The sequence below is a fragment of the Hyla sarda genome, chromosome 2 (genome assembly GCF_029499605.1).
Source record: "Hyla sarda isolate aHylSar1 chromosome 2, aHylSar1.hap1, whole genome shotgun sequence".
In the NCBI taxonomy this organism is placed as follows: Eukaryota; Metazoa; Chordata; class Amphibia; order Anura; family Hylidae; genus Hyla; species Hyla sarda.
In genome coordinates, this window is record NC_079190.1 from 250,017,664 (window position 1) to 250,032,835 (window position 15,172).

Below are 15,172 nucleotides of genomic sequence, written 5' to 3' on the forward strand. Positions count from 1 at the left end.
TCCTCGCTGTCCGATCACCGAATGACTGCTCAGTGCCTGAGATCCAGGCATGAGCAGTCATGCGGCAGAATCGTTGATCACTGGTTTCTTATGAGAAACCAGTGATCAATGATGATCAGTGTGTGCAGTGTTATAGGCCCTATGGGACCTATAACACTGCAAAAAAAAAAAGTGAATAAAGATCATTTAACTCCTCCCCTATTAAAAGTTTGAATCACCCCCCTTTTCCAATAAAAAAAAAAAAGTGTAAATAAAAATAAACATATATGGTATCACCGCGTGCGGAAATGTCCGAATTATAAAAATATATCATTAATTAAACCGCTCGCTCAATGGCGTGCGCGCAAAAAAATTCCAAAGTCCAAAATAGTGCATTTTTGGTCACTTTTTATATAATTTAAAAATGAATAAAAAGCGATCAACAAGTCCTATCAATGCAAAAATGGTAACGTTAAAAACTTCAGATCACGGCCCAAAAAATGAGCCCTCATACACGGAAAAATAAAGTTATAGGGGTCAGAAGATGACAATTTTAAACGTATTTTCCTGCATGTAGTTATGATTTTTTCCAGAAGTCCGACAAAATCAAACCTATATAAGTAGGGTATCATTTTAATCGTATGGACCTACAGAATAAAGATATGGTGTCATTTTTACCAAAAATGTACTACGTAGAAACGGAAGCCCCCTAAATTTACAAAACTGCGTTTTTTTTTCCAATTTTGTCGCACAATGATTTTTTTTTTCCCGTGTTACCGTAGATTTTTGGGCAAAATGACTGACGTCATTACAAAGTAGAATTGGTGGCACAAAAAATAAGCCATCATATGGATTTTTAGGTGCAAAATTGAAAGAGTTATGATTTTTTAAAGGCAAGGAGCAAAAAAAGAAAATGCAAAAACGGAAAACCCCCGGTCCTTAAGGGGTTAAACTATCCTCCGCCAGGATTTATCACAGAACTTGGCGGGCCTATTTTCTGTGGTGCGAGGCCCATTCTCTATCTCCTGTCAAATTTTCCTTGCCAAATCTCCTTTCCTTTCTGCAGTCAGGGCTGGAAATGCGTTTGGCACGGAGTTCTCTCAAGGGATAGGTGTCAGTGCTCTCTATTCTATTTCAGCGCCCTCTGGTTTCTGATTCTCATGTGCGCACTTTCCTTCAAGGGGTGGTGCAGGAGATTCCACCCTACAGGTCTCCCACTCTACCTTGGGATCTGAATCTGGTTCTCGGCGCCTTACAGGTCGCCCCATTTGAGCCTCATCGTGAGATCTCTCTCCGCTTTCTTTCTTGGAAGGTGTCCATCCTCATTGCTATGACTTCCATCCGGCGGGTGTTGGAATTGGCAGCTCTCTTGCCGACCCCCCCCCCTTTCTGGTCCTTCACCAGGACAAGGCTGTGCTTCGGCCGATGCCTTCTTTTCAGCCAAAGGTGGTCTCCTCATTTCATCTGAATGAGGATATTGTCCTCCCCTCTTTCTTCCAAGCCCCATCTCACCTTAAGGAGCGCTCCCATCACAACTTGGATGTGGTCAGAGCTCTGTGGATTAACCTCCCGGTCTGCCATTTCAGTGGCCTATCGTTCTAAGGGGAAGGTTCCCCCTTTCCGGGTTATGGCTCATTCCACTCGCTCTGTTGGAGCCTCTTGGGCAGTTTTCAATAGGGCTTAGGCCCTGCAAGTCTGTAAGGCGGCCACAAGTTTTACCAGGTGCACACTTCTGCGTCTGCTAACGCCAGTTTGGGGCGTAAGTTGTTGCAGGTGGCGGTGGCTTTGCCATCCGCCTGAATTCTGATTGGGTTTTGTTTTCCTATCCCGGGGACTGCTTTGGTACGTCCAATGGTTCCTGTGTCCCCCAATGGAGCCGATAGAGAAAAGGAGATTTTTTTATACTTACTGTAAAATCTTAATCGGAGGATCCATTGGGGGACACCGCACCCACCTGTTGATTCTTAGTTTGTTGTCTTGGTGGCCGAATTCCTGTCTGTGGGTAGTTTCGGTTGTTGTTGTTTTTCATTTTTGGCTGGGCCTTCTTTGCATTTTTGTTGTTTGTTGTGAGCTTCCTCCTACTGCTTTGGGACTAAACTGATAAGCTCAGAGTCAGTGGGCGGGGTATTTTATTTATTTTTTTACTAAGCCTAGTGTCAGCCTCCTAGTGGCAACAAGATATACCCACGGATTCGGTGTCCCCCAATGGATCCTCAGAAAAACTGAAGTTTTACAGCAAGTATTAAAAAAATCTCCTTTTTGTATATGTATCCTAATGAGTGAATTATTGAGATATGGTTTACCTAAAAACTTGATTTAAATAATGGAACATTCAAACAATCCTTTCACATTGTGTTCTAGATCAGCTTCTACTTGCCAATGCAGTTTTTTTTTTCTTTAATACAGAAGTAGTTCCAATACAGGATTGTCAAGTCCCCCTCTTGCAGCACAGACAGTAGTACCCTTGCGACATTGCAAAATCCCTGAACTACCTGCAGACCGCCATCTAGTCTTTGAGCTGCAGCTATTTCTGTGTCACCTGATTGCCTTGTTTGTGCACTACATCAACATCTACAAGACTGTTTGGTGGTATCCACCATCCCACCCACCATCACATACTTCCCTGGTGAGTAGTCGGTACTTCAGTAAAAAGAAGCAATTTGGCTATATGTTACTTTTATATTAGAGGTGCTGCCCTATGTCTATTATCGGGGAGCATGTGTGTGATTTAGGTGACTTGGGGTCTATTCACACGGGCGGAATTCTGCCTCAAATGGAAGCCCAATAGACTTCTATGGGATTCCGCGCTTCTGAATTTCTGCACCAATTCCACACAAAATCTACACAAGCCAGAAACCACCCAAGGAATCAGAAGCGGAATTGGTACGGAAATACACCCTTAAGTATGTGTAAATGATAAATACCCATTTTCACAAGAATGAAGTTTGCAATCTAATTAATTTATGCTTGTAGTTCCAAATTAAGGGAGGTAAGCTAACAGGCAGGTCATTTTGGAGTAAAAGGTTGTCAACTATCCTTTCTGTTTTACAGGTCACTAAAAAAAATTTATCAAACAGGGCACTCTACATATAAATGGGCACTGTCAGATCCAAAAACTTTTAATATTTTGTATATCTTAGCAAAACATTAACCTTTCTAATATACTTCATAAGAAAATTGTATTTGCTTTTTATTAAAATCTTGTCTTATAAAATCATGGCTTTGTCCAAGCTGAAGCAGGCATGGACAAAGTCCAGTAATTGAGGGTGGGCTAGCACTCCTCTGTGCTCTCTCCTGTCTGATAGAACTCCTCTGTGCTCTCTCCTGTCTGATAGAACTCCTCTGTGCTCTCTCCTGTCTGATAGCACTCCTCTGTGCTCTCTCCTGTCTGATAGCACTCCTCTGTGCTCTCTCCTGTCTGATAGCACTCCTCTGTGCTCTCTCCTGTCTGATAGCACTCCTCTGTGCTCTCTCCTGTCTGATAGCACTCCTCTGTGCTCTCTCCTGTCTGATAGCACTCCTCTGTGCTCTCTCCTGTCTGATAGCACTCCTCTGTGCTCTCTCCTGTCTGATAGAACTCCTCTGTGCTCTCTCCTGTCTGATAGAACTCCTCTGTGCTCTCTCCTGTCTGATAGAACTCCTCTGTGCTCTCTCCTGTCTGATAGCACTCCTCTGTGCTCTCTCCTGTCTGATAGCACTCCTCTGTGCTCTCTCCTGTCTGATAGCACTCCTCTGTGCTCTCTCCTGTCTGATAGCACTCCTCTGTGCTCTCTCCTGTCTGATAGCACTCCTCTGTGCTCTCTCCTGTCTGATAGCACTCCTCTGTGCTCTCTCCTGTCTGATAGCACTCCTCTGTGCTCTCTCCTGTCTGATAGCACTCCTCTGTGCTCTCTCCTGTCTGATAGCACTCCTCTGTGCTCTCTCCTGTCTGATAGCACTCCTCTGTGCTCTCTCCTGTCTGATAGCACTCCTCTGTGCTCTCTCCTGTCTGATAGCACTCCTCTGTGCTCTCTCCTGTCTGATAGCACTCCTCTGTGCTCTCTCCTGTCTGATAGCACTCCTTTGTGCTCTCTCCTGTCTGATAGCACTCCTCTGTGCTCTCTCCTGTCTCATGGTAGACAGATAATGCGTAAAAAAAAAAAAAAACGTTTTTGTGGAGGCGCTGCACAACAAGAACATGAAGCGAGGACTCGAGCAGGACAATAAAATGTTTTTATTGGTATAACGGGGACAACGTGTTTTGGCATGAACTCATGCCTTCCTCAGGTCCACTTACAGTGCTAGAAAAATACAGACATAGACACATGTATACACATAAATATATTTAAAAAAAATAGAAAAAAGGAAAAATTGGTAGTAATGGTATTGGATGAGGAAGTTTTATGTGTGGGTTGTAGTACATATAAATGTTTAGACTGATAAAAAAGGAATTGTGCAATACTAGATGTTCTTAATGACATGTAGACAAAAATTGTGGCGGAGTATTGCAGTAAAATCTGTGGGTTGAAAATAAAAAACACAGTATCCCAGTGGTAATTGGGGTAGTGGGTCCCTAGGTAAAAGAAGGGGGGGGGGGGGGGGGGGGGAGAACTGTAAAATCATATGAGAAAATACACTTATGAAAAAAGACAGACAGGCTTTATCATATCAAGATGTACGCATAAAATCTCCAAGTAACAGAACCGGGCTATTACATTTATGCGTACATCTTGATATGATAAAGGCTTCTGTCTGTTTTTCTTAAGTGTATTTTTTCATGTGATTTTACGGTTCTCCCCCCCCCCGCCCCCCCTCCCCTTATACCTAGGGACCAACTACCCCAATTACCACTGGGTACTGTGTTTTTTTTATTTTTCATGTTTCAACCCACGGATTTTACTACAATACTCCGCCACAATGTCACTAAGAACATATAGTATTGCACAATTCCTTTTTTTTTATCGGTCTAAACATTTATATGTACTACAATCCACACATAAAACTTCCTCATCCATTACCATTGTTACTACCAATTTTTCCTTTTTTCAATTTTTTTTTATATATTTGTGTATACGTGTCTGTATTTTTCTAGCACTGTAAGGGGACCTGAGGAAGGCATGAGCTCATGCCGAAACGCGTTGTCCCCGTTATACCAATAAAAACATTTTAACCCCTTAAGGACGCAGGAGGTAAATGTACGTCCTGGTGAGGTGGTACTTAACGCACCAGGACGTACATTTACGTCCTGTGCATAACCGCGGGCATCGGAGCGATGCCCGTGTCATGCGCGGCTGATCCCGGCTGCTGATCGCAGCCAGGGACCCGCCGGCAATGGCCGACGCCCGCGATCTCGCAGCTGCGGGGATCCGATCATTCAGAACGCCGGACAGAGGTCCCCTCTCCTTCCTCCGTCCGGCTCCCGGCGTCTCCTGCTCTGGTCTGTGATCGAGCAGACCAGAGCAGGAGATGACCGATAATACTGATCTGTTCTATGTCCTATACATAGAACAGATCATTATTAGCAATCATGGTATTGCTATGAATAGTCCCCTATGGGGACTATTCAAGTGTAAAAAAAAAATGTAAAAGTAAAAAAAAAGTGAAAAATCCCCTCCCCCAATAAAATAGTAAATCGTCCGTTTTTTCCTATTTTACCCCCAAAAAGCGTAAAAAACTTTTTTTATAGACCTATTTGGTATCGCCGCGTGCGTAAATGTCCGAACTATTAAAATAAAATGTTAATGATCCCGTACGGTGAACGGCGTGAACGAAAAAAATTTTAAAAAAGTACAAAATTCCTACTTTTTTAATACATTTTATTAAAAAAAATTATAAAAAATGTATTAAAAGTTTTTTATATGCAAATGTGGTATCAAAAAAAAGTACAGATCATGGCGCAAAAAATGAGCCCCCATACCGCCGCTTATACGGAAAAATAAAAAAGTTATAGGTCATCAAAATAAAGGGATTATAAACGTACTAATTTGGTTAAAAAGTTTGTGATTTTTTTTTAAGCGCAACAATAATATAAAAGTAATTCATAATGGGTATCATTTTAATCGTATTGACCCTCAGAATAAAGAACACATGTCATTTTTACCATAAATTGTACGGCGTGAAAACAAAACCTTCCAAAATTAGCAAAATTGCGTTTTTCGTTTAAATTTCCCCACAAAAATAGTGTTTTTTGGTTGCGCCATACATTTTATGATATGAGTGATGTCATTACAAAGGACAACTGGTCGCGCAAAAAACAAGCCCTCATACTAGTCTGTGGATGAAAATATAAAAGAGTTATGATTTTTAGAAGGCGAGGAGGAAAAAATGAAAACGTAAAAATTAAATTGTCTGAGTCCTTAAGGCCAAAATGGGCTGAGTCCTTAAGGAGTTATTGTCCTGTGCTGCTCGAATCCTCGCTTCATGTTCTTGAGATGCCCCCTCTTTCCGGCTTACAGGTAATTGGGCGGTTTGTACTTATCCTATCCGGTCTGACCTTTATGGATCGGCTGGATCATCATTGGCCCTGACGAGTGTCCATCACCATGATCTGCGGATACTGATTGGGCATGCTAGCCCTTATATACTTACCTCTTTTGGGAATCAGGACACGCCCCCTGACGAAGCCCATACGCGAAACGTGCGTTGGGGTGTTGGTGCTTGGTGCTCCTGGCCTTTGGGTATATGACAGGTAGTCTTTTTTTTTAGGTATTATCTACCTTGGGTTCCTATTTATGTTTGTTATATTGCATTGCTGCTCCCTATGTTACATCAATGTATGTTAGATATTATATCTATTGTTACGATATCATAAGTATGCAGCTACGCCAGCCTTATATTATGTATGCTCTTGACTGAATACCTACATTACCCATACCAGGTCCACTGGCACTTGTTGTCTCCTGCGTAAGGTCATCCTCTGCCTTTTTATTAATTTTTAAAAATAGTTTTTTATTGTCTAATAAAGATTGTTATACTTTTTGAAATAACATTAATATTGTGGGTCTCTTTGTTTTTGGCTATATGTTCTTGTTGTGCAGCGCCTCCGCAAAACCGTTTTTTTACGCCTTATCTGTTTACCATTACTATCTGCCTCCATTATTGGGGCCCGATACTGGTAGGAGCGCAGCAGCCAACTAACACCATTGACCCAGCCCGTGCTTATCGCCGCACCATCCATTCCACGGCTATACAAGGGGAGTATCTCACTGTGGTGTGGTGAAGGGCACACATCAGCAGATACCCCTCATCATGGAGCGCCCCCTGTGTTTTTTTTATCCTTCTTCAAGCATCTCCTGTCTCATAGGACTCCTCTGTGCTCTCTCCTCTGTCTGATGGCACTCCTGTGCTCTCTCCTCTGTCTAAAGGCACTCCTCTGTGCTCTCTCCTGTCTGATAGCACTCCTCTGTGCTCTCTCCTCTGTCTGATAGCACTCCTGTGCTCTCTCCTCTGTCTGATAGTACTCCTCTGTGCTCTCTCCTCTGTCTGATAGTACTCCTCTGTGCTCTCTCCTCTGTCTGATAGGACTCCTCTATGCTCTCTCCTGTCTGATAGGACTCCTCTGTGCTCTCTCCTCTGTCTGATAGCACTCCTCTGTGCTCTCTCCTCTGTCTGATGGCACTCCTCTGTGCTCTCTCCTCTGTCTGATGGCACTCCTGTGCTCTCTCCTCTGTCTAAAGGCACTCCTCTGTGCTCTCTCCTGTCTGATAGCACTCCTCTGTGCTCTCTCCTCTGTCTGATAGCACTCCTCTGTGCTCTCTCCTCTGTCTGATAGCACTCCTCTGTGCTCTCTCCTCTGTCTGATAGGACTCCTCTGTGCTCTCTCCTGTCTGATAGGACTCCTCTGTGCTCTCTCCTGTCTGATAGGACTCCTCTGTGCTCTCTCCTGTCTGATAGGACTCCTCTGTGCTCTCTCCTGTCTGATAGCACTCCTCTGTGCTCTCTCCTGTCTGATAGTACTCCTCGGTGCTCTCTCCTGTCTGATAGCACTCCTCTATGCTCTCTCCTGTCTGATAGGACTCCTCTGTGCTCTCTCCTGTCTGATAGGACTCCTCTGTGCTCTCTCCTCTGTCTGATGGCACTCTTCTGTGCTCACTCCTCTGTGCTCTCTTCAGTCCTATCAGACAGTGCTAGCCCACCCTCACTTACTAGACTTTGTCCATGCTTGTGCTTCAGCTTGGACAAAGCCATGATTTTATAAGCCATGATTTCTAAAAAGGAAATGTTCTTATGAAGTATATTAGAAAGGTTAATGTATTGCTACGATCAACATATAAAAAGCCTTAGAATCTGACAATGCTCTTTTAAGCCTATGTTAACATGATGGAATTTCCATGAGTAATTCCACAGAATTCTGCACAGATATTCCGCAGCAGCAAAGTCCCATTGATATCAATGGGATTCTGCTGCACTGTTCACATGGTAGAACTTCCGTACTAAATGTGTTTGGCACGGAAATTTTGATTCCGGCGTACGCAGAAAGAATAGACATGTCTATTCTTTTTGCGGAGTCCCCATGGAAATGCGTTTCGAAGCGGTCCTAGCGCCAGCTTGTTCTTCTAGCGATTCGCTGTCAGTGGAATGTCTGTACGGAAATTTTCTTTGCAGACATTCAACAATGTGAACATAGCCGAACACTATTGACCCTCCGAAAAGTTGCTCAGAACCATCCCAAATATCTAAAATGCATCCTTAAAGGGCTATTCCGGCCTTAGACATCTTATCCCCTATCTGTCACGCCCCCTCCCATAGACATGAATGTCAAGTCTCCATTTTGGGAACAGCGCCCAGCACAGAAAGCCGGGAACTGCACGAAGATCAGAATGCTGCGCTGCTTGACCCCCGCGATCAGACATCTTATTTCCTATCCTTTTGGATAGGGGATAAGATATCGAAGTCTGGAATACCCTTTTAATCCATAATGACATGTAAAAAAATATATAGTAAAAGGCCATAAGCTTCAGTCCCACACACAGACGTATATACCAGGTTAGTATGCATAAACATATAATACTAAAGTGCAAATATGGGTAAGGTGAAGTTCACATTGCCATTTTGCTCTGTCCCATTCTGGGTCCATTTCTTCTTTTTTTTTTTTTCTTTTTTTCTTTTTGCGCCGAATGGACCCAAAACAGGTTAGAGCACAACCAACATCATTGGGCTCATTGACTTAAATAGGGTCCGTTGGGGATCCGGTATTTTACCAGAGTTTAGGAGAGAAAAAAAATAGGACATATACTATTTATTTTCCTGCTAAATTCCCATTGTTCCAACGGACTGGCCAGCAGAGCTCCATATACCACAGCACAACAGCAATCTGAACCAGCCCTTAGGCAAGTCAATACAAAGTGCCGTCCAATACTGCTATCCAAGTACAAACACTAACTCACACTGTGTATACAGACCCATTAGCCACAGGACAGGTGCCAGAGAGAAGACACACATATTTTAAATATCTGCAATGGTTTTGTGCGATTTTTATAAGGGTTAATGGTTACTATAAAATAAACATTTGTAATGTATTAGGTTTATTAGGCATATGTGGGTGACACTTAGCAGAGTTTTTGGTTGTATATGTGGCATTTGTGTTTACTCTAACATGATCATTTGTATTTTTTGCTGTAGAACTTTCACCTGATAGATTTTAATGTGCTGACCCTTACAACCATTGTACTAGCTCGAAGATTAATAGCTGCAATTGTGCGCGAGGTATGTCGGCTACCTACTCTAGAATTCTAGTCAGGAAAAAGCTGTGTGATCTCAGATAACTGCTTATTTCTCATTGTTTAGGCCTCACAGGGAGGAAAGTCTTCTCTCCCGCACTCATTACTCTTGGTGGCTACACGGTTTGCTGTTCTAACTGGAACAGGATGGAGTTTATGTCGCTCCATAATTTTGTTGTTCAGAACACACTCCTTCCTCAACCTCCTTTTTTTATGTTATCCGTAAGTAATCATTCTATAATGCAGAAATACTGTAAATATTTCATAAAGCAAAATATACTATATTGTACTCCATTTAGTAATTTGGCACAGATGACCCAGATGAGCACTTGTCTGTGAATCTGTCGGGTAATCTCACCAGGGATTACTGTATATTACTAGTGGCTTTTGCAGCGTAGATTTTCATGTTGGTCCTTTTTGTATCATAAACAAAATGTTGTTTCTTTCTCATTTCTAGATTTGGAATGTATATCCCATTTCTGCACCTAGGGTATGATTTCAGACGGTCAAGCCTTTTTGCTCATGTGCCCAGCACTCGTGTTGGTGGAGATCTGGGGTCTATTGATAAGGCAGGTCGTGATTATTTGACAGTACTGCAGCACATGTGGAGGCCCAGCACAGATCCCCTTCCAACACATGCGTGCTGCCTGTCTCCAGACCTAATTCGTAATGAAGTGCACTACTTGAAGCTGGACTTCAATTGGCGTGTACGGGAAGTGCTGCTTAGTTCTATGCTGTCTGCATACTATGTGGCATTTGTGCCTGTATGGTTTGTCAAGGTACAGTACTTTCTTATAGCTTGTTCATGGAAATGTAGAGTGTAACAATAATTTTCACTGCCACCCTCCCCTTTTTTTCCTGTTGAGGCACTTCACTGTTTTGTGGTTTGTAAAGAGTTATTTTTTGTATTTGTTATACAGAGCACTCAGTATTATGATAAGCGTTGGTCATGTGAACTCTTTCTTCAAGTTTCCCTGAGCACTTCAGTTATCCTCACCCAGCACCTCCTCCCATCACGGTACTGTGATCTTCTGCATAAGGCAGCTGCTCACCTTGGCTGCTGGCAGAAAGTGGACCCAGCACTCTGCTCAAACATGCTTCAACACTCGTAAGTATATTTTAAAGCACACTTTTTTTTTTTTTATAAATTAATTCAAGAAAAATGGTTTAAAATAATGGGAAGTGAAGAACACATCGACTGCCTGTGTTGAGACCTACTAGGATATATTATTCTAAGTAACAGATCATTAAGGACTCTTTTATCAACCAGAGAGGAGCTGGAGAATGATGCAGAATTGTGCATTAAATGTAAAGTGTAAATTCTCTACACACTAGAGAAAAGTCATCTAAATCTCACTAGTTTCTCAAGACAGATGTCTGGGAAGGGTAGGATTGGGCATGCTAAATTTCAGTAACCAAATCTTTTCGTATTGCCTAGAGATAAGCTGCTACCAGAGAAGACTGGCAGTGGCTTTCTCTCTTCGGCTCTTTAAAAAACTCATGAAAGCTAGACCACTAGTTAATTAAGCTAATGTATATGGAAGAATCGGGGAAAATACATTTTGGCTGAATGTTCAGCTGGCAGCTGCTGAATGTAAATACTGTATGGTGGTTTCACTCAAAGCTGTTTTCCGAGAAGAAAAAATGCCATTGGCAGTGCATGACTTTTTACTTTTACTTTTTTATTTTTTCATTTTTTCTGAAAAGCACCATTTCCAGCTGTTAGCTGGGTCTCAAGGGGGAATTATAAAACACCATACTTTCAGTGCATTTCATTTTGCTTTATAATGTTTTTTTTTTTTTTTTTTTTTCTTTTTGTATTTCCCCCTTTTTCTAAAACAAAAAATACATATATTTATACATGCTATTTGGGAGAAAATGCAGCAAAATTTTCAAGTAGGACCAAATAAAATATGCAGTTTGTCTGACGGAAGCCTTTTGCAGCAATGGCATAGTCGTTACTTTGTCTCATGATAGCTGCTAAATGTGAGGACCACCTACCTGCAAGTAGCCTACAGTCAGGGAAAGCTTTGGACACAGTGGTTATCTAAACCAGATAACTGTTTTGTCTGTGGAGGGTGCAAAAAAACATGTTCAACTATTTCTAGTTGAACATAACTCTCAAGCATAAAAAACGATTAATTCATTCATGTTTTGCAGGTGGATGGAGGAGTGCATGTGGCCCCAGGGAGTGCTGGTTAAACACAACAAGAATGTCTACAAAGCGGTTGGTCACTATAATGTGGCAGTTCCTTCTGATATGTCTCATTTTCGGTTTCATGTAAGTACTGCTACTAAAATTCTTTTGTTTAAAAAAAAGAAATAATAATAATGGGCTTCATATGTACAGGAGGAAAAATCCAATGAATGCTCATAGGGACCTGTTTACATTGTTTTGCCCATCCTATTTTGTACCTTCAGTCAAATGAATACTTTCCTATGTTACAAAAATTCTCTAGAACAGTTTGTGGGTGGCATTTTAGTGATAAGATCACAGTTGTTTCTTACATAGTCTTGTTCTGCATCCTTTTAGAGTGACAGGAAATGGGGGTTTGCCTGCTCTCCTTTTTAGTCATACCAGTAGTAACAGAAATTCTAAGCCTGGTCACAGTCACTTCTTTCTGCAGCCATGTATTGGTTAGGTGTAGTGAATCTTCCTTTCTCTCACAGTTAGGATCTGAAATATTTCTTCTGCACTGGTACTTTAGCAAGATAAGCAGGATGTTAGCCTCATGTCTGTGTAGGGATCGACCGATATCGATTTTTTTAGGACCGATACCGATAATCTGTGGAGGTTAAGGCCGATAGCCGATAATTTATACCGATATTCCGGTATAAATTATCGTCTATTTCTAGATCATTGATTTAAAGTGGGCGCTTTAAATCAATGAACTGTAGTGGCTTTTGCGGTGCCAGAGACCGCTGCCGCCACTTGCTTCTCTCCTCCTGCCTGTATAAAGCCCCCCTGACTTATAATACCCCCTGTCCTGTGCCCCTCATATATATTGCCCCATGTCCTGTGCACCTCACATATAATGCCCCCTGAGGGTGCAGAACAGGGGGCATTATATGTGAGGGGCACAGGACATGGGGCATTATATATGAGGGGCACATGTCAGGGGGCATTATATGTGAGGGCACATGATGGGGGCATTGTATGTGAGGTACACAGGACATGGGGCATTATATGTGGGGGTCACAGGACAGGGGGTATGAGGGGCACATGACGGGGGGGGATTATATGTGGCGGCACATGACAGCCCACCCCTGTCATGTGCCCATATAATGCCCCCCTGACTTATAATACCCCCTGTCCTGTGCCCTTCACATATATTACCCCCTGTCCAGTGCCCCTCACATATAATGCCCCATGTCCTGCCCCCTCAGGGGGCATTATATGTGAGGGTACAGGACAGAGGGTATTATAAGTCAGGGGGGCATTATATGGGCACATGACAGGGGGGGGGGGGGCTGTCATGTGCCCCCACATATAATCCCCCCCCCTGTCCTGTGTTCCTCACATATAATACCCCCCTGATATGTGCCCCTCACTTATTTGCTCCCCTCACTTATAATTTGCCCGTCCATCCATACAGCGCCCAAGCAGTGCTCACCTTTCTCACATGTTGCTACGTTCTTGTACTGTGAGTGAGAGCTTATCTCCGGGACGTGATCTCCGGGCGCCGACGCGATGATGTGATGTCATCACGCTGGCCTGCCGTGGATGGCGTCCCCGCAGCTCTCGCTCCCACTGCAAGAATGAAGCAGCGTGAGAAAGGTAAGGGAGTGGAGGAGCGGGACAGCTGACAGCTCCCTCTCCACAATGCTGTCAGCTGTCAGGCAATTGCTCCGCACGGCAAAACAAGGCGTGCGCATGAATTGCGGGACTTCAGTCCCAGCCTGAAGTTCAGGGCCGGGACTGAAGTCCCGCGATTCGTGCGCACGCCTTGTTTTGCGCATTATCGGCAGGTTAGAAGCCGATACCGATAACGGAAAAAATCGTGAATATCGGCCGATAATATCGGCCATGCCGATAATTGGTCGATCCCTAATATACACTTCTACTGCCTCCTAGTATATTTCCAGGTAACATGTAGAATAATCACTAAAGTCATTAAATCATAGAATGTGTTGGCAGATGAGAACCATTTAGACCATTTGGACCTAATAGACACAGCTCGGTCACTGGTAACAGAACAGAAACCAGAGAATGTCGTAGTGAATGCAAAACATCTGAAGGTGCAGAAAATCGCCAGAAAAACATATAGAAACAAACGCACAAAAGCCAAACCTCACAAGGGACTGCATCACATATTCTATTCTACATTGCCCTGTTTTGCATAACAATGAGTGTTTAATTATAGATGTATGGAAGGTTTATGTGTGCCAAACTGTATCAGTTGCGCTCTCCTGCTGCTTTGCCTTCACTGGCAAACAGAGAAGATGGTCTGCACTAAATGCTATGGAATAAATCACTAGCATATAAAAGCAGCCCTTCTTAGGTTTCGGAGAAGATAACTATTTCTAAGAAGATATTAATGTTTACAGTGGGGCAAATACTAAGAACTTCACTTTTAGGCTGTTGGTGACAATTTTAACACTTTTGACTTGGTGAACACTGTGTTTATAAAAAAAAATTAAATTAAAATAAAAGTCACCTCATATAAATGACAGATCAGTTTTGACTTTCAAATCCAAAAATGTAATGCAAAGCTAAAGGGCTATTAAAGTCCAACTGGTCTTTAAACTTTGATTTTATATTCCTTGAATAATTGTTTTGATTTCAGTCAGTGAGCTTTCAAATGAAAGTCTGAATTTATTATGGTAATGTAATCTCATTATTTTTTTTTCCCTTTTACCAGTTTTTCTTCAGTAACCCACTGCGAGTTCTAAACATCCTAACAACACTGGAAGGATTTCTCATATTTTACCAGCTATACTCGCTCTTGTCTTCAGAGAAGTGGCATCATACCATTTCTTTAGCCCTCATCCTTTTCAGTAATTACTACGCCTTTTTCAAGTTGCTCCGTGACCGGATTGTACTGGGGAAAGCATATTCATTTACAGGGGTCTCAGACTCTGAACAGAAGCTGAACTGACTTTCACTACACCAAAGCTCTGTATTTTTGTTACAATTGCTTTGTTTCCTTATGTAATTAAAACAAGAGCATATTTTTTTACTCTGAAACTGTGTGGTGGTCCTTTACAAGCTAGTGAGAAAAGAACTTGGTTTACCCATGAACAACACTCCTTAGTTTTCTGTAAAATAGATCTTGTGTTCCCCCGGTTGAATAGGGTGGGGGGCTGCCTTGTGTGCTGCCACTCCATTCTGCTGTGTGGGCCTTATGAAGTTAACAGAGACAGCACTTAGCATTAAATGGAGCAACAAAATGTCAGACCAGCATATTGTGGACAGGGGAGGGGGACACAGGACCACAGTTGCCATTGGTTGGGTAAGGGATGGGTAGGGAAGGCCTACCTATTAGTAGTGTCTG

General features: G+C 42.6%; 1 protein-coding gene across 3 annotated transcripts in view; it reads left to right on the forward strand.

Moving 5' to 3' along the window:
* Nucleotides 1-14,859, forward strand: part of TMEM39B (transmembrane protein 39B) — a 44,662-nt gene extending 29,803 nt beyond the window's left edge. For all 3 annotated transcript variants that reach the window (XM_056556941.1, XM_056556940.1, XM_056556942.1), the window contains 7 exons: nt 2,386-2,605; nt 9,580-9,663; nt 9,745-9,899; nt 10,135-10,456; nt 10,598-10,785; nt 11,838-11,958; nt 14,540-14,859. In XM_056556941.1, the coding sequence (XP_056412916.1) occupies nt 2,386-2,605; nt 9,580-9,663; nt 9,745-9,899; nt 10,135-10,456; nt 10,598-10,785; nt 11,838-11,958; nt 14,540-14,776 (1,327 nt within the window). In that variant the 3' untranslated portion in view covers nt 14,777-14,859. The remainder of the gene's footprint in view (nt 1-2,385; nt 2,606-9,579; nt 9,664-9,744; nt 9,900-10,134; nt 10,457-10,597; nt 10,786-11,837; nt 11,959-14,539) is intronic.
* Nucleotides 14,860-15,172: the final 313 nt, after the last annotated feature.